Source organism: Palaemon carinicauda, chromosome 21 (assembly GCF_036898095.1).
Source record: "Palaemon carinicauda isolate YSFRI2023 chromosome 21, ASM3689809v2, whole genome shotgun sequence".
Taxonomy (NCBI): Eukaryota; Metazoa; Arthropoda; class Malacostraca; order Decapoda; family Palaemonidae; genus Palaemon; species Palaemon carinicauda.
In genome coordinates, this window is record NC_090745.1 from 100,363,426 (window position 1) to 100,389,120 (window position 25,695).

Below are 25,695 nucleotides of genomic sequence, written 5' to 3' on the forward strand. Positions count from 1 at the left end.
TCTAGTAAAGGCAGGTGCGGTAGAAGGCATGCCTAATACAAACTCTGACGGCGGAGAACGAGGAGCCACAGAAATAAACTGGTCAGGAAACAACTCTTTGAATACAGCAGCGACTTTTCTAAAGTCCAAAGATGGTTGAGTTGACTTGGGCTCGTCCAGTTCTGACTGTTGATCGTCTTGTTGTTCAGCAACATCCTCATCAGAAAGTTCCTCATCCGAAAACTGATGAGGAAACGGCAACGGAGTGGGCAACGTCTGGTTCGCTGAGTCCGGTCGCACTGGTGCATGCGTGACGGAGCCGGACGCAACGTCATGGAACTGCTGCACAGTCTGTGAACTGTCAACAACCATGGGAGCGCGAGGACGCACAGCGTCCACCCGAGACTGTCTAGACCGTCTGGGTTGAGCAGTGGAAACCACACCGGGTTGCGGAGGTTGACGCACCGCGTCAAAACAAGTCACCTCTGATGGTTGTTGAACGTCCTGAACGTCAACAACCACCTCCGAGCGTCGCTTAACGTCAACGTGCGGCTGGCAACCCACACTGGATCGCATCGGTGGAGGAACCACCTCAACTGGTAGACGCGAGAAGGTTACCTCAGCGTCAACAGGACGCACAACCGATCGCTTGGAAGGTTGTTGGTCAGAAGGTACGGTAGCAACCTTCTCCGCATGAAAGTCCTGCATCAAAGACGTAAGCTTGGACTGCATGTCTTGCAGCAAAGCCCATTTAGGGTCTACGGGAGCAGGTGCGGCGACAGACGGGGTTAGCGACTGAAGCGGTACCGCTTTGCCTCTCTTAGGCGGTGAGCAGTCATCAGATGACGGCAACGAGTCCGAACTGACCCAGTGGCTACAACCGGGACGTTGGACTTGTCCTGAAGGGACCGATTTACGCTTTAAAGGTCGTGAGACCTTGGTCCAAAGTTGCTTACGAGAAACACCTTCAGACGACGAGTTAAAAACGGGCTCTCTCGTCTTACGTAGGTAGGGGCGATCTTGGGGAGATACGCCTGATACCATGGAGGGAACGTCTGTTCGCTGATCAAAGCCTCTCGAACCCATGCGTCGTGCGACATTGCTTCTCCCCTGGACTTGGGAGCTTGCAAGAGGTCCCGGACTAGGAGGACGACAGGCACGAACAGACGAACCCTCAAGCGCAACACTGTTCACAACACTTTCACTTGGCACTTTATCACTTCCCGCGGCACTTTGGCACTTTAGCTCCTTAACATCCGCCATGAGTTGATTACGGTCACTTGCAAGGGACTCAACTCTCTCCCCCAGGGCATGGATAGCACGCATCATGTCAGCCATCGATGGTTCCTGAGTGCTAGGAGGGGGGTTAGGAACAACCACTACAGGGGAAGGAATAGGTTGTGGGGCATGAGGAGAGGAAACATCAATCGACCTAGAAGAACTTCTCCTAATTCTATCTCTCTCTAGCCTGCGTGTGTACTTTTCAAATTCGATAAAATCGAATTCCGAAAGGCCCACGCATTCCTCACACCGATCTTCCAATTGACAGGTTTTACCCCAACAATTGGAACAAACAGTGTGAGGGTCGAGAGAAGCCTTCGGAAGACGCCTAGAACAGTCCCTAGCATTGCATTTTCTAAACTTGGGAACTTGTGAAAGGTCAGCCATTTTGAATTGGTCAAGGGAAAATTCCAAAAAACGATCTAAGTCATCAACAATGAATCCGATACAAAAAAGAGTTCAAGGATTTATTTGAAGAAAAACCCTGCACAGCGAAAGCTCAAAACCAGAATATAGTACTTCACCAAAGATGATGGCAAAAACTCCAGGTTTCAACAGCGAGTAAAGTACGTCTTGTCGACACGTCGACAGAGAGAAAATTGAGTCTTTGTTTACATGGAGTTTGGTATCTGGCCGACAGTTGGCGCTGATGGGCACACCCGCAACCTGTATAGCGATCGCTGGCGAGTTTTTTTGTACAGTTTTTTGTCTGTCGAGCAACAGAGTTACAGCTATATATTCACCGGCTAAGTTAAATATTTAAAATCTGCTTGTACACACATCTGCACATGGAGTGGTGACAGGTCCTTTCTTTTCCCCCAGTATCTCTGTCAGTCTTCTTCTTAGGTGAACGTAGGGGATGCTTAAGTTGTTGCGCTACTCTGACCCTGGAGGTGTGTGGGGGAAGGCAGGATTCTGACCACAAGGTGATCCAGGTTTCGGCAAGGAGGGGATCTGTCACTTCTTCCTTCTGGTTGCTATGTTCTTAAGAGAATGCAGGAGGAGCTTGGGCGCCAATCAGCACTGCCTGAGATGTTGGGGTCGTAGTCGTCTTACTCCCCTATAGCAGGAAACGACCCGGAGTACAGACATACTCTGAAATCCTTCTCTTCCCTGGAGAACCACCTTCATCCTTTCCATCTTTCTTAGGAGACCTGGTCCTGAATTCCACACTCTGAAAGGTGGGTTGTTCCCATGGTAGCGTCTTCCCTTCCAAAATGCCTGTTCTGATGAGGTCCAAGAAAGACTCGAAAGACTGAAGGACGACCAGATCAACTGGAAGGCCTCCACTCACGTTGAAGGGCATACCTGGGAAGAAAAGGAGGGGTCTCCACTGATAGGGACCCACAGGATACCTCATCTTGGATGTCATGTGTTGGTGCATAGGGACTAGCAGCCAAACCTGCACTCTCAACATGAACTAGTAGCAGCAACACACATGGATCCTGAGTCTGAAGAAGGAATGGTGTTAGCAACCTTTGCTGCAGTCTTGGAAGGCAAGCAATTCATTTACAACTTATTCTCCCTCCTTCTGCTGTAGCTTGACCTGCAAGGAGCGCAGGTTAAGTGGGGGTCAACCTCGTAGCGATTCATAAAAAGGCCTCAATGTTGGTCGTGACGACCACAACACTTTTGCTTCTTCGAGACGGCTCCATGAAGAAACTTGAAGAACAGGACAAACACAAACACACAAACAGAAAGCACGGAAGAACATAGCACTATGGTCAGCTCGGGTTGCTAAAAGTGGCTCGACCAGTTGAGGCCACAGCTGGGACTACGGTAGCATGGTGGTTTGGGCTAAGCGGGAGACCGGCTTAATCCTCCCTTCTCACTCACACACCCACTGCTCTTCTGCACAGGATGCTCTGTTTTTCTCTCAGACGGGTCAGCAGAGACAACTTACTCCTATTTAAGAAGACGATGGTTTGTATTTGTACAGGAACAACTACAGTAATACTCTCCTGGCACAAAAGATCATGAACAAGGTGATAAATTCTACTCTTCGATGACTATTACTGATAGAAATCAACATGTTTCTGTGAAAAATTTATTATAATTTATGTATAAAAAGCTTGCCAAATTAAATTAACATTACAAAATAAAAAGAAACTTGTAAAGTAGAATTATTTTGAAGCCTCTTTTCTCATGTAGAATTAATGTTCTTAAAATGAAGAAAACTCATCACAAAAATTCCTTATACAGATATTTTCTTGCAAATTTTCTTTGGTACAGTACTGGAAGAAAACATTCATACTACCAGTCAGTAAACTGTATAAATACCCTTTAGCTAGCAGTGGTTAGTGATGGAAAATTATATATTACAATTATATCTAAATGTTCTAAAATGATAATCACAGCATTTATACAATTTGAGTCTAACCAAGTGTATAAAATATTTTTTGTAACATCTGACCATCCTTTGAAAATTCTTTCAAGAAACTTTGAAGATGACTTACGAATACACGGTGACATTTCCGGTAGAAGGAATACCTTTCAGCAAGTTATTGGACTTGGAGGTGGAGACTAGAACATCCTGAAAGCTGCTCAAAATGTGTGCAATATTATTAGATTCTCCAGTCTGCACTTGCAGACAATTATTTTCTGGGGACAGCTGAGTTGCACGCATAACAATTTGTATTACTGTATATGTGACTTCATGATCATGCTTTGTACCATCATTCTCAGCAGTCGGTTTATTTATCTGGGAGGTGAGATATATATAAAGATAAAATGAATCATGAACACTTTCTTTTTTAAATTCTTAAGCAATAAAAAAGAAGTTATGACTTTACATGAGTAACTCATAGTGTATTAAATATCTAATAAAGCAACAGTACCTGATAAAATGTAGACTCAGAAGGTGCACCTATTCTGAGTTTTTTATAATTATCCCCTTTACGCAGAATATTTGAAAAGAAGTCTTGTGACAAAGATGGGGAACAGGAGTTTACACTTTCTGGACTTGAAGGAATTGTTGGGCACCTGGCAATTCTCGGGTAGTGGACGAGACAAAACACCTGGGAGGCTTAAAAATACCAAAATAAATTCATAAAACAAATTGTGTAGTGACAGATGTACATCAAGGTCCCTGTTTCTGTGAAGAAATTATCATATGGCCTAACCAGAACAGGAAATAAGATACAGTATCATCTTCTTAGTGCCATAACTACTTACAGTATGCTAATTCAAAAACCTGTATTTTGACGCAAGTTATATACATGAAAGCTCTTACACTTCAATTATATTTAATCCAACTCATAAAAATTCCACACTAGAATTTATTCATAAAGACAACTAACCGTCCTTATTCATAAAAACTGGATGATTTAGAAGTACAGTACTGTAATTGTATTAATACCACCATAAATAAAAATAACAAATTCATTCTAGTCGTATATGAACAAGAACCACAAAACAAACCCACCTTTACTGCAATAGTAGAACTACCAATGAATCGTGAAGCTTTTCCAAATAATTCCATAACCCTTGAGTATGGTAGTAATCAAGTGAATGACAAAAATAGATTACTCTATAGCAGGTCTTCCACATCGTTCAAGATTACACAGAAGTATAATTCGGCTGCACTGATCTGAAGGCAAAATTTATTGTTAAGAAAATGTCCTCAATTGTCATAATAATAATTATAATAACTATTCATCAGAATTTACAAGTAACTTGGACGTAATAAGAGGTTATCTCTAGACAACATGTTGCTGCCTGGCATCAGGAACATTTGGGAATAGATAGAGTATTTCCCTATACAGTTATTGATTTGGATGCTCAAAAGGAAAGGCAATGGTGCAAGTATCAGGAGATTTTATCATAAATGTTGGCGCCCAGTAAAGATCAGCACAAATCCCTTTGCTGTTTATAATTGGACCAAGTACTTGTGGTAGAAACGTGAACGGTGTATTTTGCACCGACCTAACTCCCATTGTTGGGTTGGAGGATCATGTACAACAACAGCCCTCTCACGTGTACGTGGGGAGAGGTTGGACAAATTCTCGTAAGACTTTGAATGGTCGGTCTTCATACATGATTCCTTCTTTTAGGAGCAGCTGGTGTTGTGCCCAAAGGCTCAGCAGCTCAAAATCCTTTTGGTTGGAGAAGCACTATTTGCTTCAGTTCCTTAAGGGGGAACATAAGAGTGTGGTGGGAAGGCCTCCCAATTAAGACAAGTCTTGCCCATGCTAGAGTATACACAATGTGGTGTCTCAATGATCGTTAGTGCGTTCAGATCGGTCTTGATTTCATCATCTCTCGGGAACTGTCAGAAGAGGGGAAAGGAAAGAGAGTGGCTTTTTATCCCAATTGAGGATACAAGAGTCGGTCTCAACGAGACCTAGTTCAGATAACTCGGTATGTTGCACAGACAACCATCGCTAGTTACAATGATCAAGAAAAAACTGTGAAACCTCACTTCTTCCTTAATATCCCTCACACATGACGATCTGCCAACAAATTTATCTAAAATAAAAAGCAAAACATTAAAACAGCCAACTGGGGACAGCAGAAGTATGTGTGTACTATCAGGCAGCGGAAAACAAAATGGTTACAGTACTCAATGTGCTGGCAAGGGGGCAGTTCTTCCCCATTATACATAAGTAACTACCAACACCTCATTAAATCTTAATAGACGAGTTTACGCTAAGCTAAAAACATACTCCTATGAAAAGTCAAGCGTTTGTACACATGTAGAAACAAATGGCCAATCATAGGCATCTTATGACATCACTTTCATGTGATCTATACACTAATCATTGACCGACTTCAGTTTCAAATTCCAAGTTTACAAGCATCCCTTTGAAACAGTTCCAACTTAAACGATTATAAAGGTGGCAATCATGGCAACCAGTGCAGGCTATGATATTGGGTATACAGTATGCATTCTCTTACATGCTTTTTTGAGGACAACGTGGATACTGTGATACTCTTGAGTGACCCTAAAGTATTGCCAAATGCTATAGTGGCCAAATTGTGGTTGATTGTATTTTCATGGTCAGCGAACTTAAGTTAACAAGCTGTCACACAGATCAAGAATATCATCTCAATGACTAGAAACCAAGAGTAATCACTTCTAAACATAAATGTAATCACAAATTTTTCACATTGTTGGCTCAGCGTAAGGGCAGTTTTAAGGGAGTGCATAGCCCCCTCCCACCTGGATAAGAAAGGACAAGGCAATTTAGGTTAGGTTAGGCGCTAGTACCTTGGGATATTACATAACCCCTTAATTTCCTTATAACTCAATTAGAACGGCAACCACAGTCGCCATAGAAAACGGCATTCAAATTCCCTTTTTATAATGCTGCTAACAGCGACTTGTTCACATAATTTTTTTATATTTGCTTGGTTACATATGATTTTCAAGGTGTATTTTAATGAGTTTTGGATGGTTTTAAAATTTTCTTTTAACTGGAAATTGTTAGGTTTTGGAAAATATTCCTTCACTTCAAAACAATAAATTTTCAGTACAAATGGAAATCAGCACAATACAAAACATGAAAATACATCCAAGAAAGGTACTGTAATTTTGTTTTCCTAATACTCACCTGCACAATCAACATTTACCAATAGACCTTATTGCAAGAAGTTCCTTCTAATTCAATTTACTCTGTAATCCACTCAAGTAAGTATACAGTAATATACAGTACACACTAATCCCAAATAAAATTATATATCAGTTAATCTAACAATATGTTATTTTCCTTAGTAAAATAAATTTTTGAATATACTTACCCGATGATCATATAGCTGCATCCCTGCTGCCCGACAGAAAAAACCTACGGGCGGAATACGCAACCGATCGCTATACAGGTGGGGTGTACATCAACAGCGCCATCTGTCAAGTAGGTACTCAAGTACTCGATGTCAACAAAGAACCAATTTTCTCCTCTGTCCCCTGGGTCTCTATTGGGGAGGAAGGGTGGGTCCTTTAATTTATGATCATCGGGTAAGTATATTCAAAAATTTATTTTACTAAGGAAAATAACATTTTTCAATATTAAACTTACCCGATGATCATATAGCTGATTCACACCCAGGGGGGTGGGTAGAGACCAGCATTACATGTTGACATTATTATGAGCTAAGTATTCCGTATTTCATTTTAGCAGTTATTCAAAATAACAAGCATAAAATAAATAAGTACCTGGTAAGGAAGACGACTTGAACAATTACTCTGCCTTTTTAAGTACGTCTTCCTTACTGAGCCTCGCGATCCTCATAGGATGCTGAGCGACTCCTAGGAGCTGAAGTATGAAGGGTTGCAACCCATACTAAAGGGCCTCATCAAAACCTCTAATCTAGGCGCTTCTCAAGAAATGATTTTGACCACCCGCCAAATCAAGTAGGATGCAAAAGGCTTCTTAGCCTTCCGGACAACCCAAAAATATTTCAAGAGAAAGATTAAAAAGGTTCTGGAATTAGGGAATTGTAGTGGTGGAGCCCCCACCACTACTGCACTCGTTGCTACGAATGGTCCCAGAGTGTAGCAGTTCTCGTAAAGAGACTGGACATTCTTAAGATAAAAGACGCGAACACTGATTTGCTTTTCCAATAGGTTGCGTCGAATATACTTTGCAGAGATCTATTTTGTTTAAAGGCCACGGAAGTTGTGACAGCTCTAACTTCGTGTGTCCTTACCTTCAGCCAAGCTTGGTCTTCCTCATTCAGAAGGGAATGAGCTTCTCGTATTAACAGTCTGATAAAATAGGATAAAGAATTCTCTGCATAGGCAAAGATGGATTCTTAACTGAACACCATAAAGCTTCAGACGGGCCTCGTAAAGGTTTTTAAAATAGAACTTAAGAGCTCTTACAGGACATAATACTCTTTCTAGTTCATTTCCGACCATACGATAAGTTTGGAATATCGAACGATATTGGTCAAGGCCGAGAAGGCAGCTCGTGTTTGGCTAGAAAACCAAGTTGTAGAACATGTAGCCGTTTCGGATGAGAATCCGATGTTCTTGCTGAAGGCATGAATCTCACTGACTCTTTTAGCTGAGGTTAAGCATATCAGGAAAAGAGTCTTAAAGGTGAGATCTTTCAGGGAGGCTGAAGAAGTGGTTCGAACCTGTCTGACATAAGGAATCTTAGAACCACGTCTAAATTCCAACCAGGTGTAACCAAACGACGCTCCTTCGTGGTCTCAAAAGACTTAAGGAGGTCCTGTAGATCTTTATTGTTGGAAAGATCTAAGCCTCTGTGACGGAAGACTGATGCCAACATGCTTCTGTAACCCTTGATAGTGGGAGCTGAAAGAGATCGTTCTTTCCTCAGGTATAAGAGGAAGTCAGCTATTTGAGTTACAGAGGTACTGGTCGAGGATACGGATACTGACTTGCACCAGTTTCGGAAGATTTCCCACTTCGATTGGTAGACTCTAAGGGTGGATGTTCTCCTTGCTCTAGCAATCGCTCTGGTTGCCTCCTTCGAAAAACCTCTAGTTCTCGAGAGTCTTTCGATATTCTGAAGGCAGTCAGACGAAGAGCGTGGAGGCCTTGGAGTACCTTCTTTACGCGTGGCAGACGTAGCAGGTCCACCCTTAGGGGAAGTGTTCTGGGAACGTCTACTAGCCATCGAAGTACCTCGGTGAGTTATTCTCTCGCGGGCCAGAGGGAAGCAACTAGCGTCAACTTTGTCCCTTCGTGAGAGGCGAACTTCTGCAGTACCTTGTTGACAATCTAGAACGGAGGGAATGCATATAGATCTAGATGTGACCAATCTAGTAGAAAGGCATCTATATGAACTACTGCTGGGTCCGGGATAGGTGAGCAAAGTATTGGGAGCCTCTTGGTCATCGAGGTTGCGAAGAGATCTATGGTTGGCTGGCCCCAGGTGGCCCAAAGTCTCTTGCATACATCCTTGTGGAGGGTCCAATATGTTGGAATTATTTGTCCCTTCCTACTGAGACAAACTGCTATGACATTCAAGTTGCCTTGGATGAACCTCGTTACTAGTGAAAAGTCTAGACCTGTTGAACAGGAGAGGAGGTCTCTTGCGAACTCGTACCATGTCAGAGAGTAGGTCCCTCCTTGCTTGGAGATGTACGTCAAAGCAGGGTGTTGACCGTGTTCACCTCCACCACTTTGCCTTGAAGGAGAGACCTGAAGCTTTTCCAGGTCAGACGTACTGCCAGAAGCTTCTTGCAGTTGAAATGTATTGTCCTTTGACTCGAGTTCCATAATCCCGAGCATTCCCTACCGCCTAATGTCGCACCCCAGCCTACGTCCGATGCGTCCGAGAAGAGAACGTGGTTGGGAGTCTGAACAGTCAGGGGAAGACCCTTTCAAAGGTTGATAAAGTCCTTTCACCAAGTCAGACCAGACTTTATCTTTCCGGAAACCGGGATCGAGACCGCTTCTAGCGTCTTGTCCTTTTCCAGTGAAAAGCTAGATGATACAGAAGAGGACGGAGGTGTAGTCTTCCAAGTGACACAAATTGAACCACGGATGACAGTGTCCTAACCAGACTCATCCACAGCCTGACAGGGCAGTGTTCCTTCTTCAGCATCTTCTGGATGGATAGCAGGGCTGGGGGTTGATCGTCTTGTTCAGCAATGTCCTCATCAGAGGGTTCCTCATCCGAAACTGATGAGGAAACGGCAACGGAGTGGGCAACGTCTGACTCGCTGAATCCGGTCGCACTGGTGGATGCGTGACGGAGCCGGACACAAGATCATGGTACTGCTGCACAGTCTGTGAACTGTCAACCATGGGGACGCGAGGAAGTACAGCGTCAACCCGAAACTGTCTAGACTGTCTGGGTTGTGCAGTCAACCCTCTACCGGGTTGCTGAGGTTGCCGCATTGCGTCACAACAAGTCACCTCTGCTGGTTGTTGAACATCTTCCTAGTGACACACTGAACGTCCACAACCACCTCCGAGAGTCGCTTAACGTCAACGTGCGACTGGCAACCCACACTGGGTCGCACCGGTGGAGGAACCATCTCAACTGGCGGACGTGAGTAGGATACCTCAGCGTCAACAGGGCGTACAACCAACCGGTAGGAAGGTTGTTGGCTAGAAGGTTCTTCTCCGTAAAAAATCCTCTATCAAGGACACAAGCTTGGACTGCATGTCTTGCAACAAAGCCCATTAGGGTCTATGGGAGCAGGTGTGGCAACAGACGGGGTTAGCGACTGAAGCGAAACAATTTACCATCCCTAGAAGCATTGTTATGCTTTAATTAAAGTCCATAGGAGGCTAAGCAGCTTAAGGCTCCTCTCCAAATGACAGAGTCCTCAAAGGAATATCAGAAGGAGGGAGAACAGCACTTTCTCATCTACAGGAACCATGTCCGAGAAAAGCTAGGTTATCTCAGTGAGGGTCTCACTGGTGCATAAGCAGCAGACCAGAAGGCAACGTTATGTAACTGCTTGACAGTCTGTGAACTGTCAAAAACTGAACTGTCAACCACAACAGGTGCGTGAGGACATACAGCACTGGTGCATTAGTAGCAGACCAGAAGGCAACGTCATGTAACTGCTTGACAGTCTGTGAGCTGGCAACAACCAAAGCTGTGTGGGGAAGCCTCAACTCCTGACTGACTAGTCTGCTGCGGGCGAGTGGCGGTAACCACAGTGGGTTGCGGAGGCTGACACACCGTGTCAAAACACGGCAGCTTGTGGTAGCTCACGCACGGCAACGGAGTGCTCCGTGTGTCTGTGGGAGTCAGCATGCGTCTGGCAGGGTCGACTGCGCATGGGTGGAGGAGCTCTCACAACAAGAGTGTGGGAGCAGGCAGCCATGCTGGGCGCACAACCGTGGCAGGTTGTAGGCAAACGGGTGCATCGTCAACCTTCTCCGCAGTCGGAGTGTGGGAGCAGGCAACAACCAAAGCGGAGTGGTGGTGCGTGGTGGGGACTGCCGTGGGTTGCGGAAACTAACGCATCGCGTCAAAACACGGCAGCTTGACTCCACCTTCCCACTGCTGATGCGGTAGCTCACGCATGTTAACGGAGGGAGCCGCACGTCGGCTAATGTTAACATGCGTCTGGCAGGGTCGATTGCGCATCTGAGGTGGAGCTCTCCGCAGCCGGAGTGTGGGAGTAGGCAGCCTCAGCGTGAGCTGGGCGCACAACCGTGGCAGGTTGTAGGCTAACGAGAGCAGTGTAAACCTTCTCCGCACGAAACTCCTGCATAACCGCAGCTAACTGAGTCTGCATAGACTGCAGTAAAGACCACTTAGGGTCTACAAAGAACGGCAACAAACGGAGCTACTGTCCATTGTGACTGAGGGTCTAAAACAGCTGGTCCGGCAACAGACGGAGTTACTGCCTGTTGCGGTACCACCTTGCCTCTCTTGGGAGGTGTGCAGTCGTCGGATGACTGCATCGAGTCCGAACTGACCCAGTGGCTACACCTAGGCCGTTGGACTTGCGCGGAAGGGACCGACTTGCACTTAAAAACTGCAAGATTTGGTCCATGGTTTCTACGAGAAACCTCTTCCGCAGACGAGTCTCTCGTCTTTGTGTGGGTGGGGCGATCTCACGTCGGCAACGTGTGTAGATACGCCCGAAACCACGGAGGGAAAAACGTCTGTTCGTCGATCAAGGCCTGTGGAACCCATAAGTCGTTCGACATTACTTCTCCCCTGGGCTTGGGAGCTTGTAAGAGGTCCCGGACTAGGTGAACAACTGGCACGAACAGACGAACCCTCGGACGCAACACTGTAACACTTTGCGCATATCACTTTATCACTTTTGATTTTCTGTTTGCACTTATTTCACTGAAATCGAAACTTTAACTGATTTCTACCTGAAACACGCAATCCTATCCTTCATTAAAAGGTAGTAATTGCGAAAACAGTTTTACAATGCAACAGAAAAACATAAATAAAGATAAAGAATTCAGTGGCTGGAAAAGAGACTAAACACTAGATCAAATAAACTACGTTTACAATCTCTCACCGCATAAAGCCTGGGAACAAGAATAAAACTCTAGAAACGTTTTACCTTCTTCCCCTACAGCGACTAGGGAGAAGAGTAAAAAACGAATTCAGTGGCTGGAAAAGAGACTAAACACTAGATCAAATAAACTACGTTTACAATCTCTCACCGCATAAAGCCTGGGAACAAGAATAAAACTCTAGAAACGTTTTACCTTCTTCCCCTACAGCGACTAGGGAGAAGAGTAAAAAACGAGAACAACGTTACCCGCTTGAACGAAACGTTTATTCTCCTCTCTCTCCCTCCGTCTCTATCTCTCTCTCTCTTCTCTCTTGACTTAGCACCTGAGAGAAGAGCCCAATTATATATCGTTAAAACATGTTATTTGCTAAAGGAAAAAACTGAAAGGTTTCCCAAATAAAAAGTTCCTTTATTTAGAATTTAAACCATTTAAGCTAAGAAAGAATGAACGAAACGCTAGAATCGGTTTACTCTTACATGCAACGTGAAACCGTGATACACTCTCTCTCTATCATAACGATAGAGCGCATGTTGAACGTTCTGAACGTCAACAACTGCGGAGACTAAAAAACTAAACGTTAGTTCATCTTTGAAAACAGTACGAGACTATCAAAGAAATTCTTTCATAAAACATTAAAATTAAAAAAGTATTAAATTCTTAAAAGGTTAAATACGATATGACGGGCTCAATGTTAATTAACTTCGGTTCCAAGTAAGGACCGCCTACTATTAGGAAAGGTCGCATATAAACAAACATAAAAATTAATTTTTATAAGTTTATAATAAATGGAAAGTTAATCAAAGAGGCCTATAAAGGCGGAGAGATATAAAATATAACTAGTTAAGCAAAATTACCAAAAACCTAAACACACTTCCGTCTAAGGGAAGGGTCGGCCATTTAAAAGTGAAAGAGAGTCCATACTCTCTTCGTCACCAAAATTAAATCTATCCAAAACGAGTTCAAGTTTTGAAATGAAGATAAAACCCCTGCATAGCGAAAGCTCAAAACTGGAATAGTGTACTTCACCAAATCGTTGTGAAAACAAATCCAGTTAGGGACGGCGTATTTAGTAGGTCTTGCCAGTGGCACGACAGAGGGAAAATTGATTCTTTGTTGACATCGAGTACTTGAGTACCTACTTGACAGATGGCGCTGTTGATGTACACCCCCACCTGTATAGCGATCGCTGGCGTATTCCGCCCGTAGGTTTTTTCTGTCGGGCAGCAGGGATGCAGCTATATGATCATCGGGTAAGTTTAATATTGAAAAATTCATGTTAATTAAGGATAGAATTGTCTATGATTCCATTAATTCAATGAACTGGTGGATGTATATAGCATAGTAACATTCTTATAATTGTCTATGCATGTTGTTTGCTAGTTATCCAATTACCATATTTTGTGTTGATCGTCATTTTTTCTGACGAGCAATCTGCGGCTCAATTTTTAAAGTCTAGAGCAATGCAGACCAATGTAAGGTGACCAAAGGCACTCAGGATTTGGGGGATATTCTTCTTGCAAACTTCACCAGCAGGAATCCCCACTTTTTTATCTTGCTGCAGATGTGAGCAGACATCCTGTTTATCTCTCCTGGCTTTTGCATTTCAGTCAGCTAGGATGCTTGCTTCTTAATAACAACTACAGTATTCAGTGTTATCAACTCGTGAATGAAGAATTGAAGTGATCAGTGATTGTACTTGCAGTTCTTCTCCACCATGGACCAGAAAGACCATCCTTTGACTTTAGACAGACCTTCCCATTGCACTTCATACCTCAAGGCTAAGTTGCAAATTTGTATTTGATAACCATTCATTGTGTGTTAATTGTAGGGGAGTGAATTGTAACCTGACTGATGTTTGTGATGAATGTACAACTTGGTTTCTTGGTGAGACAAGTGTATGTTAACCATATGACTACTATAGCAAAGACTAGACTTTTTAAACAAAGACTTAGAGAAGGTTCAGTGGATTGACTGGCATCAGTCAGTTAGATCCTTCAAGATCTAACTTGGTTGACGAGGTGCAGGGAGGTGAATGTGACTGTATGTCAGTAATTTTTGAGATGGTGAATATGTCAGGTGAGCAATGTGTCCATTGCCTTACCTGGTGGGACCTAGTGTAACAAGATCAGTGACCCTTGAAGAGTGTGTTGTCGCGGCGGAAGAATGTTGGGGGACTCAATTGTGGTCTGTCAACTATAGAATTGACACCTTAGCATCAGGTCTTGAATATGTAGCCTCTCAAATAGGCACTATAACCACTCTTTTTAGCTCCCTTGGTCCTTCTCTGGGTCCCAATTCCACCCTGTGCTGAAAGGACAACTCATGTTGAACTGTCTCTAACAGTTCCAGGTATGAGTCCACTCCAATGCAGAGCAGGTTCGAAGTAAAGTCGTTCTCACCTGTTAGCTCAGAGTCGGTTGTAGGGGGTAGTTACACCAGTAGATGCTTCAACCAGACCAGGAGGGGCAGTCAGGGTCACAACTAATTGCTTCATCCAGTCTTCCTTGTGGGGATCATGTCCTTCAGGCAACCTCCATTTTTACTGTACTGAACAAGCGTTTGTCAGGGAAGGTTGTGGGAGAGAGAGTGGTACTCTCCAGTTACAGGGTGGAAGTCCCGAGAATGTTCTTGCTTCTCGTTCCCAATAAGGCAGGCTAGGGTCGGGAACTAGATGATTGTTGGCGAGGCTGACGAAACTCGTCAGGATGACGATCTCTAAGTGAGAGCTGTGCCCAAAGTGACGAGGGCGAGCGGCGAGGTCCTGGCGAGTGTTGACCATATTAAAGGGGATCGTCCAACGGACGAATGAGGAGAGCCGAAGAGACGTCTCTTTGCCAAAGGCGAAGGAGAGCGTCTGAGGTGACGAAGAGGACCACAAACTCTGCGAGCTCACCGATGACGATGAAAATCCTTCACAGGGATGGACTGCTCAGCAGGAAGCTCTCTGGAAGATCTACGGATAGGTGTCTCTAGGGGGGATCTCATTCATGAGCGTGAAAGATGTTCACCCGCAGGAGACTTGCCTCGGTCTTTACTCTGCCCCGGAAGGAAGAGCCGGCTCTGCAAGGGGGAAGCAAAGTTTTGGGTAACTCTGACAGCAGCGGCAGAAGAGGAAGGGTGGGAGTTGTCGGCAGACACTGCAGACAACCCATAAGGATCGCGAAAGCTGACACTCATCAGGGCCAAGAGATCCACCTCGGAGGAAGACGATGACTGCTTCCTCTCCAGGCCAAGCTAAAGGAGTTGAAAAAGTGGCTTCTTCGAAGGGGGGCCAGTCAAGCCAAGGTACGGCTACGCCTGAAACACATCAGAGAAAGAGCAGGTCTCCCAGGGGGGAGGGGCGGGGGCGGAAGCAGCACAGTCCGTCAAGGACCATGGTTGACCTAACGTTAAACGGTCTACGCTTCTGTTTGATGGTTCTCCGGGAGAAACCGACCGAACAGGAGCTTCCGGATGAGGTCGGGGTGTGGAGGAAGAAGCATTGGGTTCTTTGACTTCAAGGAAGACCCCAAAAGTAAAGAATTCCTTTTAGCCTTTTTCTTCTTCTGCTGGCACCCAAACTTCTCCCACTGGGAGGCAGACCACTCCCGGCATTCAGGGCAGCCTCTACAATCGGGACATAACTGACGCGGGTCTATTTCAACGGACGACATGAAGGTCCCGCAGGAGCGGCCATCAGGTCCTGCGCAGGTCCGCATAAAGATGGCCAAGAAGAGAGCACACACACATTGAAAAGAAAAAGCAAATAAAGATTAGTAGGTAATGGCAAGTCAACAAAGGTGAGGGAAAAAGTGGTACCACACGAGCCATAAGCAAAGTGAATTTTCAAAAAGGTGTGTGAGTAAGAAGGGTAGCTACTACCCCCTACCCGGGGTGGGTAGGGGGTAGTAACTACCCTTCTATCTAAATAGCGAGCAGGTGGTTAAAAATCTAATGGATCGTCTTTCAGCTTCACCTAAAGTAATATTCCCTATAAAGAGCGTTGATTTGTATTTAGAAGCTGGTGAATCATGAACAACTGTTCGGTGGCGAGAGGTCATTGTGTGACGTTGGATGGGCAAATGGCGAGTCCGGGGAGATCCAATAAGGCAGGCGAGGGTAGGGATCCAGATGATTATTGGCGAGGCTGACGAGATTCGTCAGGCTGACGACCTCTAGGTGAGAGCTGTGCCAGAAGTGACAAGGGCGAGCGGTGAGGTCCTGGCGAGTGATGATCCTTCGAAGGGGACTGGCAGCGGACGAATGAGGAGAGCCAAAGAGATGTCTCTTTGCTTCAGGCGAAGGAGAGCGTCTGAGGCGACGAGGAGGACCACGAACTCTGCGAACTTGCCGATGATGATCCTCCACAGGGATAGACAGCTCAGCAGAAAGATCTCCGGATGGGTGTCTCTATGAGGGATCTCACTCACAAGCGAGAGATGCCCACCCGCAAGAGAGACTTGCCTCAGATTTTGCTCTGCCCCCAAAGGAAGAGCCGGCCCAGAAAGGTATAAGGGCAGTCTTCGTCAACAGTGTCAGCAGCGGCGGAAGAGGCAGGGCGGGAGTCGTCGGCAGATACTGTAGATGACCCTTCAGGATCACGAAAGCCGACACTCAGCAGGGCCAAGGGATCCACTTCAATGGAAGACGATGATTGCTTCCACTCAACACCAAGCTGAAGGAGCTGGAAAAGCGCCTTCTTCGAAGGCGGCCCGGTCTAGCCAAGGGACAGCCATGCCTGAAACACATCAGAGAAAGAACAGGTCTCCCCCGAGGGGAGGGGCGGGGCCACGAGAATCGAGGTTGACCTGGGTTAAACAGTCTACGATTCTGTTCAACAGTTCACCGGGGGGGAACAGATCGGAGAGGAGTTTCAGGGTGATGTAGGGGGGAGGAAGAAGAAGCTTTGGTTTTTTTTTACTTCGAGGATGGCCCCAAAAGCAAAGAATTCCTTTTAGCCTTCTTTTTACGATTTGCAACATGTACCGCTCCCTAAAACATAGGAGCAGAGACTTTTTTTTGTGAGAGAAGCAAGCTACAGAAGAGCAAAAACCACTAGAAGTTTTATGAATCATCCCCGAAATAACAACCCACCAGGCCGTTAAGTGAATCATACATAATAGTTTGCTTACGGAGAAAACTGTTTTTCCTATGGTTAGTAGTGAGTTTTCAATTACTTTTACCTCTATTGCAATCTTAAATAATCACGTTTTTTCATTTCTTCCCAGTCCAAAACCACTGCTTACCTCCTCTGTCTGGTGGGAGAGGGGGCAGATAATGAGAGAACGTTTTATTTGCGGGAAAAATAAAGGTCAAATTTGATTAAAGCACATAATTCACTCCAGGAACAACTGTTTTTTCTATATGTAAATGTTTTCCCATTCGGAACTATAATTTTACCAAGGATTTATGTCCCTAAAAGAGATAATATATGTACCCATATTTTGAATAAGGTAGGGAAAAACCTTCACTTAGTAATTAGCTTAGTGATTAACTTATGTTGACTAAAGGTAGAAGTAGGGGGTGTATGTAGTTGGCTGGGACAGGTGTAAACTTTCTTATTACCTGTCAAATCAATTTTTGGTAAATTTATAGAAAAGCACAGGACAACACTAATGTATATAGAAGAAAAGGCTTGCTTTACTGTTATTTTCCATTTTCCCCACCCAAAACCCAGGATTCCTGGTATTTTTGTAGTGAATTACTGTACAGGGCAATGTAACCTAGGAAAAAAACTACTGTTTCTTACAGAAAAAATTACGTTCTCTTCAAAAATGACACTCGTTTCCGTCGCAAATGAATAGTTTCAGAAATATTTATACATCTATATCCTACGATAATGGGGGACCCCCAGTGGGAACTCGGGGTTTTGGGTGGGGAAAACATACTGGGGAAACGATATATAATTGTTTTCCTATAGTAAATAACGTGAATTAACCGAATTTGATGTTCATTTCAATCGGAAACAAACAGATCAACCAATTCGGATAACTTTGAGTTGCACGGTGTCACTTCTCTTACGAACGAACGATAACATTAGCAATGTTACCAATAATACACAGTGTTACCAACGTTGACGTATGGTACACAGAGTTACCAACGGCACGCTGACATTACTAAAGATAGTAATGATCGATATCTCCATATGTATTTTAAATAATTTCTCCATATAAGTTTTACTCAATATATAAAAAGTACAAAAAGGGCACAAAACCTAACAAACCCACCTAACCTAGCCTAGTAGTATGACGGGTCACAAAATAACATTTGATCTACATCGGACGTTGGCAGCACTGGTTACTGTATTTTTTCATGACACAATCTTTGTAACGGCGCCTCCAAAGTTTATCCAGATATACTGTTTTGTATTTTCCTCCGGTTATTATAATTTCAAGAAGATAGTGTATAGAAAAGAAAAGGCTTGTTTTACGTTTATATATCAATTCCCCAGTATGTTTTCCCCACCCAAAACCCCAAGTTCCCACTGGGGGTCCCCCATTATTGGAGGATATAGATATATATATATTTCTGAAACTATTAATTTGCGACGGGAACAAGTGTCATTTTCGAAGAGAGCGTAATTTTTTCTATAAGAAAAAGTAGTTGTTTTCCTAGGTTACATTGCCCTGTAATACACTACAATGAAACCGGATTCCTTATGGGCGTCCTCCATTACCGTAGGATTTATCAGGGTATATCTTATTAACTATTTATTTGCGAGGGAAATAACGGTAGTTTTCGAAGAAAATAGGAGTTTTTCTATAAGTACAAGAATTCTTTATCAATAAAGTTTGCCCTGTGTTTTACTATAATGAAACCCAATTTTCTTTAATGGGAAAACACTGTTTATCTGTCTAAAATATGATACTATGAAGGTAGATCTACAATTTACAAAATATGATTTAGTGTACCTTGCCAGGAGCGAAGCTGGTTGGGAAGTAAATACAGGGTTGAGACTTAGTCTTAGGGTAAGCTCAGGATATTGGCAATCTAGGTAAGCTTAAGTGGGGAACCTTAAGTTAGTTGGTGTTTGTTTCCCTTTTAAAAAGTTTGTCATAACTTTAAGAATTTTTAAAAGTCTAAAATCTGAAAAATATGGGTTTCCTCAAATTATTTCCATCAGAACAGATCAAATTACCATCCATCCATATACCAAGGCACTTCCCCCAATTTTGGGGGGTAGCCGACACCAACAATGAAACAAAACAAAAAGGGGACCTCTACTCTCTATGTTCCTTCAGCCTAATCAGGGACTCAACCGAGTTCAGCTGGTACTGCTAGGGTGCCACAGCCCAACCTCCAACATTTCCACCACAGATGAAGCTTCATAATGCTGACTCCCCTACTGCTGCTACCTCCGCGGTCATCTATGGCACCGGAGGAAGCAGCAGGGCCTACTGGAACTGCGTCACAATCGCTCGCCATTCATTCCTATTTCTAACACGCTCTCTTGCCTCTCTCACATCTATCCTCCTATCACCCAGAGCTTTCTTCACACCATCCATCCACCCAAACCTTGGCCTTCCTCTTGTACTTCTCCCATCAACTCTTGCATTCATCACCTTCTTTAGCAAACAACAATTTTCCATTCTCTCAAAATTGCCGTAACTGTAAAATACTGAGCGCCTGGGTCTATCACAACGAAATAAAAAGGTTTCAAAGTACGAACTAACTAGTACAGGACCATATCTATCGTTACATCACAATGTAAACAATAACAAACTTCTTCTTCTTCTTCTTCTTCTTCTTCTTCTTCTTCTTCCATTTCAGTAGATCTGGCGCTTTCTTGGAGTCAATGTACTCCCCTGTAAATATGTCATAAGATAAAATATTAGATCAAATCAATGCAGTTGACAAATTTTAGTGTTAGTCTGTTATTAGATATCAACTCCTTCACCGAATGTTATGAATGATATGTTAACTCCCCCACATGAGGCTTAATACTTTTTATTCAAACACTATCCATGCTCCCCCTTACATTGTTATTGTTTTTATAGTGCAATATATATATATATATATATATATATATATATATATATATATATATATATATATATATATATATATATATATATATATATATATATATATATATATATATATATATATATATATCACACTTTATCTAAACCATTTCCATTTAAATATAATTACAATGATTTATATTTATAGCAACCTCCTGTGGTTTGTCTATTGCAAAATCGTTGCATTAAATGTAGTCTCTTTACAAAAGAACATTTATGTGGGTTTAGAGATTACATTTAATCCTTATTACTCTGTTGGATTATTAATTTTACAGGTGATTATAATGTGTTTAGTAAATTAGGTTTAGTTAGAAATGTTATAAAAGCAGAGTAACAAACTAATATATTAACTACTATCGTTGATACTCATCTATATTCCATACGAAAAGCCATATGCAGTGACTGCCACCATCTTACTGTTCTAGTGTTCGTGAAGATATTTCCCCTTCACGGTAATTAATAATGTTTAAATTGCAATAATAGACGACTTAACTATAATCCCAAAACCTTGACTTTCATCGCTAACCAAGTTTAATTTTAATGGTAAGCTAAACGAAAAAAAAAGAAAAAAAAAACTTCTGACTCCCAAGATTCAATAATGGCTGGCCATTGAAAATCTATTAAAGTTGTTTTATTAATTTTCATACATTCTAGTTATAGTAATAAGAGTTGTGAAGACAGGAAATCTTTTAGCCTACCATTCATTATTCAAACGTGATAAATTCCCTCAAAATCAACCTTATCACTGTTCTTTTGATTAATGTCCAATTTTTCCATAACCAACTGCTGATAATATAACAGAAAACGACAAAATTTTTATTTTGGTAGTTGGTACTAAGATAAATTTAAAGATTAGAATAATAACTGGCACCATTTGATGTTATAAATGTACACTTTATCAATGCTTGAAAAACGGCATTAGCCCGTGTAAATTGTGTTAATTACAGACACTGAAAATTCATTTGGATATCTTGTAGATAAAGATAAACTACACTTGATTCACGCAAATTATGACATTTAGTACGGTCTTTGCTGCATGAAATTGTAATTCAACAAAGACCTTAAGGGAAAGAAAACGCTTAGCTTGATATTATGGAGACCCTCCTTAGAGGATTTTGACGTTTTATATTTCATATAACACTACAACCTTAGAAATTGTAAATATTGTAAATAATAAATACGAAAATTATTGTTTAATTTTCAGTTCTGTACAGGACTATAGGCTATTCTTCCACTGAAAATATGATTTTTATGCATTTCACGATTTTTTTTTTTTTTTTTTTTTTTTTTAATAATTCTCATTTCCGTTTCATCACAAATAAGATGTAGAAACCGAATAACAAAATAAGGTCCTCCTTGGGAGACCGAGGTTTTGGGTTTATGAAATGAAAAAAAAAAAAAAAATTGAATGACATACAGAGGAGCTTACACTAAGCTAAACTAATCTTACCGAAACAAACCTTGACGTATTGGGTCCCTACCTTATCAGGGTGCTTAAGTTAACAAACACTGTATGCATGAAGGTCGCATTTATCCAATGTACACAATAGCATTACGTGCGCATAGCCTTAGAGTATATTATTATCTAGAATACAGCCATGGCCTTTGTCTGTCTGTCTAGATTGCCCAGGCCATGTGCCCGGACGGGGTCTCTACGACCATCTGTCTTAGCCCCCAAATAATGGCCATGGGCTCGGTGCCTACTATGACAGTACTGTCAACTGGATCATGGATGGACAGTATTTCAGTATACAATAAAAAAAAAAAAAGTTCATGAGGAAAATCCCCTCGACGGTAACAAAAATCGAAAAACCCAGATTATGCAATTGTAAAATTCTTAGAAACTGAGGTGGCAGGAAACTGGTTGCCAGATTATTTCCTTTGGCTTATCGTACATAAGCCTTGAAATTATTGTTTTTCACCTAAAATGATCGCACACACTTTCAAGATAATTATTAAGGAGTAACATAAAGGACTTATTTCAAGGTATTTTAGTATAATTGTTTAACTAAACACACAGACAACACACATACACATACACACACACACACACACACACACACACACACACACATATATATATATATATATATATATATATATATATATATATATATATATATATATATATATATATATATATATATATATATATATATATATATATATACACCTAAGGTATATATCGTACATTTTACCGGACCCAAAATAATCGTACATGCACGACAATTATCGTACGAAAGGCAAACCTGACCTGGAAAGAATTAATAAAAATATATACAAGGCCTGAAATTCCTGAAAGAAAATGCGTCTTCCATAAAAATAAAAGATAAAATTTAAGATTTTTTTTTTTTAAAGTCATATCATAAAGTATCCACTAGGAAATTTTAAATGTTGTCATGGGTAAAGATGCATAGTAACTTGATAAACCGAAGACTTTCCCATATCATAATGTCGTTGTCCCAAGCGAAGATCTGATAGTTCAAATATAAAAATTGTAACATTTGCTGGAATAAAGACGAGCTGGTAACAAAAAGTACCTCAGCTATACTACAGTTTAAATGTTACTGAAATGTGGCATACAAAGAATAGATAACTATATTCACATTTTACGCCAATAATTTACAGTGGGATTTCACTTATCATTTCCTTTAAAAGGTCTGAGATTAACCCTAATGAGTGTTACCGAGTTTCACTTATTTTCGACTTGAATGTTGAAGTTCATAAGCCGAACAAATGAAGACGTATAAGCTTCCTTTCCGATTCTTATTTTACTTACCATTGAAGAAAAAGAAACAAGAAATTGTAATTTGTATTACGTTTATTGGGGCATATGTTTTAAATAAAAAAAAACGAATATTCAACTTTGCAGTGTTGAAAATGGAAAAATGTAATGCTTGATAAGAAAATTAAAAATAAATGAGCGAAGTGACTATATAGAAGAAAAAATATGAGAAAGAATTTATTGGGACACATTATACGTCTTTTGTAATTGATTCGGTAAATACGCAATGACCGATGTTTACAGGGATAACATAAGTTATACATGCTTATAAACATGGTTGATTGACATGGCTCATAAGTAATTTTTGTTTTAAGTTATTGAAATATTCTCGCGAAAATTTGACAACATGCAATATTTGAAGAGTGAAAAATATAATTTACATTTTAAATGAATCGTGATACTTTATCACAGGCCTATACTGTATGTCTCTTATGGATGAGTTAGTGACAGCTTCATAAGGACGACCCAGGGAGTGATTGGCAGTGGAATTTTCTGTGATTGGCAGTGGAATTTTGCTCAGGCGGATATTGCTTCAAGGATCACAAAAATATGTTGAGGAAAAAACATCCCAGCAGGAGATAAATTGTTAAGGCTGTGTTACCAGAGCTATTACAGAGATTGCCCTTGCAGTAGCAGTTTTCCATGTAGCCAAAGGGAGCAACGTCTCTTCTGCAGCCTACTTCGTGAGTCTGCTGGCTACAGCTGTAGATGATAGCTTGAGAGTCGTCTGTTAAGAAATGATAAAGGTTGAAAGGTTAGATTTTATATTATAGATTTAATTACTTACTCCTAAATATGAAGCATTTATTCATTCCTAGTTTTATAATAACACTAATTTGAATGAATCTCTTCTTGGAAAATTCATTGTGCATGATGCGTATATAGTAGAATAAGATGAAAGGCCTTTCCAAGAAAATGACCATCACAATAGCCAGAGATGCAATGAAAGTAGGAGGATAGCAAGACGAAGATGTAAGTTGTCTGACGATAAAAATGACAGTAAAGAATGTGCAGTATTATTATTATTATTGCTTGGTAAGCTGCAACACTAGTTGGAAAAGCAGGATGCTATAAGCCCAAGAGACTCAACAGGGAAAATAACCCAGTGAGGAAAGGAAAAAAAAATAAGTATTTTAAGAATAGCAACTACATTTAAATAAATATCCTGTATAAACAATAAAAACTTTAACAAAACAAGAGGAAGAGAAATAGGATTGAATAGTGTGGCCGAGTGTACCCTTAAGCAAGAGAACTTTAACCCAAGACAGTGGAAGATCATGGTACAGAGGCTATGGTACTACCCAAGACTAGAGAACAATGGTTTGATTTTGGAGTGTCCTTCTCCTAGAAGAGCTGCTTATCATAGCTAAAGAGTCTCTTCCACCCTTATCAAGAGGAAAGTAGCCACTGAACAATTACAGCGCAGTAGTTAACCCCCTTGGATGAAGAAGAATTGTTTGGTAATCTCAGTGTTATTAGATGTATGATGACAGAGGAGAAATAAAGAATAGGCCAGACTATTAGGTATATGTGTAGGCAAAGGGAAAGTGAACCGTAACCAGAGAGAAGGATCCAATGTAGTACTGTCTGGCCAGTCAAAGGACCCCATAACTCTCTCGTATATGACAATACAATATTGATGGGGAATAATGAAGAGATTCTGCAGGGACTAGCAATAGAATCCATATATTTAATTTTTTTTCTGAGAGGAGGGCATTGAAAGGATTGGCACTAGCAAGGCTAGGACTCAGAGTGCATGAAGACATAAACAGGGAACAATTAATTTCAATATGAACGGCGGAAGTATGTTGTCTGGGAAAGGAAAATGCCTGTGAAAAAAAAAAATCAATGTTCATATTTTTCACATGCATTTTGAAACTTTCGCCAACCTCTACCAGCCCTCCTCACTTTTATCAATTCACACCGTATCAACTGCAAACATCAGCCACTCTATTCACGATCAATTGCCTTATCCCACAAACTTGTACTTTCAGCTCTCATATCTATTTATCAACCATTAAAATCATAAACATCACGTAGGCACAACACCCACGCATTTGATGCCCACTTACACACTAAGAAATTCACTTATTCATCTAATTAGCATAAAGAAAGTTAAATAGCTCCCTTTATTGGAATTGTTTCCCTCTTTTGGACAATTTATATTCGAATTTGGTTCTTCTTAAATTACTGAAAATTATTTTAGGGATATGGTGGACATTTTTACGGTCAATTTCAACGGAGATAATCGAAGGAGTTGTCACAACAGAGGAACTGGCATTCATAGGTAGTACTCAACAGTCAGCCCCGAAATGGCTTAACATGACTAATGAAGAGACCAGCAGGGAAAGAAAAACATTTACTGTTTGGCATTCATTAATTATTGATCATCCCTACAGCCTTTGTCTTTTATCCCCAAAACTTTTCATACATTTTCTTCACAATAGAAGTTGAATTTACATACTTTATTCCTTGTTTAGGCCAACTCTACTTTTTTTATTTTGATCAGTCTGTTCTGACTTCTCTGGGAAATCCAAACCCGGTCATACAACCTCCTGGGTATGATAAATAATGGGTGGCTCTAAAAGTAATTACAATTACCTGAAAATACATTCCCTTTTTATACAGGAGCAACATACTTTCTTATCCCTTTCAATTTTATTTCCCATTCCGGATATATCTTATACACTCTATTTAGTTATGCAATTAATTGATCGATGTTAATACCGCCA

General features: G+C 41.5%; 2 protein-coding genes across 4 annotated transcripts in view; both read right to left on the bottom strand.

Annotated features, from left to right (window-relative positions):
* The window catches only part of LOC137614724 (uncharacterized), a 115,785-nt gene extending 110,939 nt beyond the window's left edge, over positions 1-4,846 (bottom strand). The window contains exons 1-3 of one of the 2 annotated variants that reach the window (XR_011039138.1): positions 4,685-4,846; positions 4,098-4,285; positions 3,717-3,961 (exon numbers count right to left, since the gene is read on the bottom strand). Coding sequence is in view for 1 of the 2 variants with exons in the window: in XM_068344398.1 (XP_068200499.1) it covers positions 3,717-3,961; positions 4,685-4,741 (302 nt within the window). In the remaining variant the exon portion in view is untranslated. The remainder of the gene's footprint in view (positions 1-3,716; positions 3,962-4,097; positions 4,286-4,684) is intronic. The other variant, XM_068344398.1, reaches the window with a different exon arrangement.
* Positions 4,847-22,852: 18,006 nt separating this feature from the next.
* LOC137615359 (uncharacterized) overlaps positions 22,853-25,695 on the bottom strand; it is a 6,870-nt gene continuing 4,027 nt past the window's right edge. Inside the window, exon 4 of one of the 2 annotated variants that reach the window (XM_068345173.1) lies at positions 22,853-23,690. In XM_068345173.1, the coding sequence (XP_068201274.1) occupies positions 23,503-23,690 (188 nt within the window). In that variant the 3' untranslated portion in view covers positions 22,853-23,502. The remainder of the gene's footprint in view (positions 23,691-25,695) is intronic. The other variant, XM_068345172.1, reaches the window with a different exon arrangement.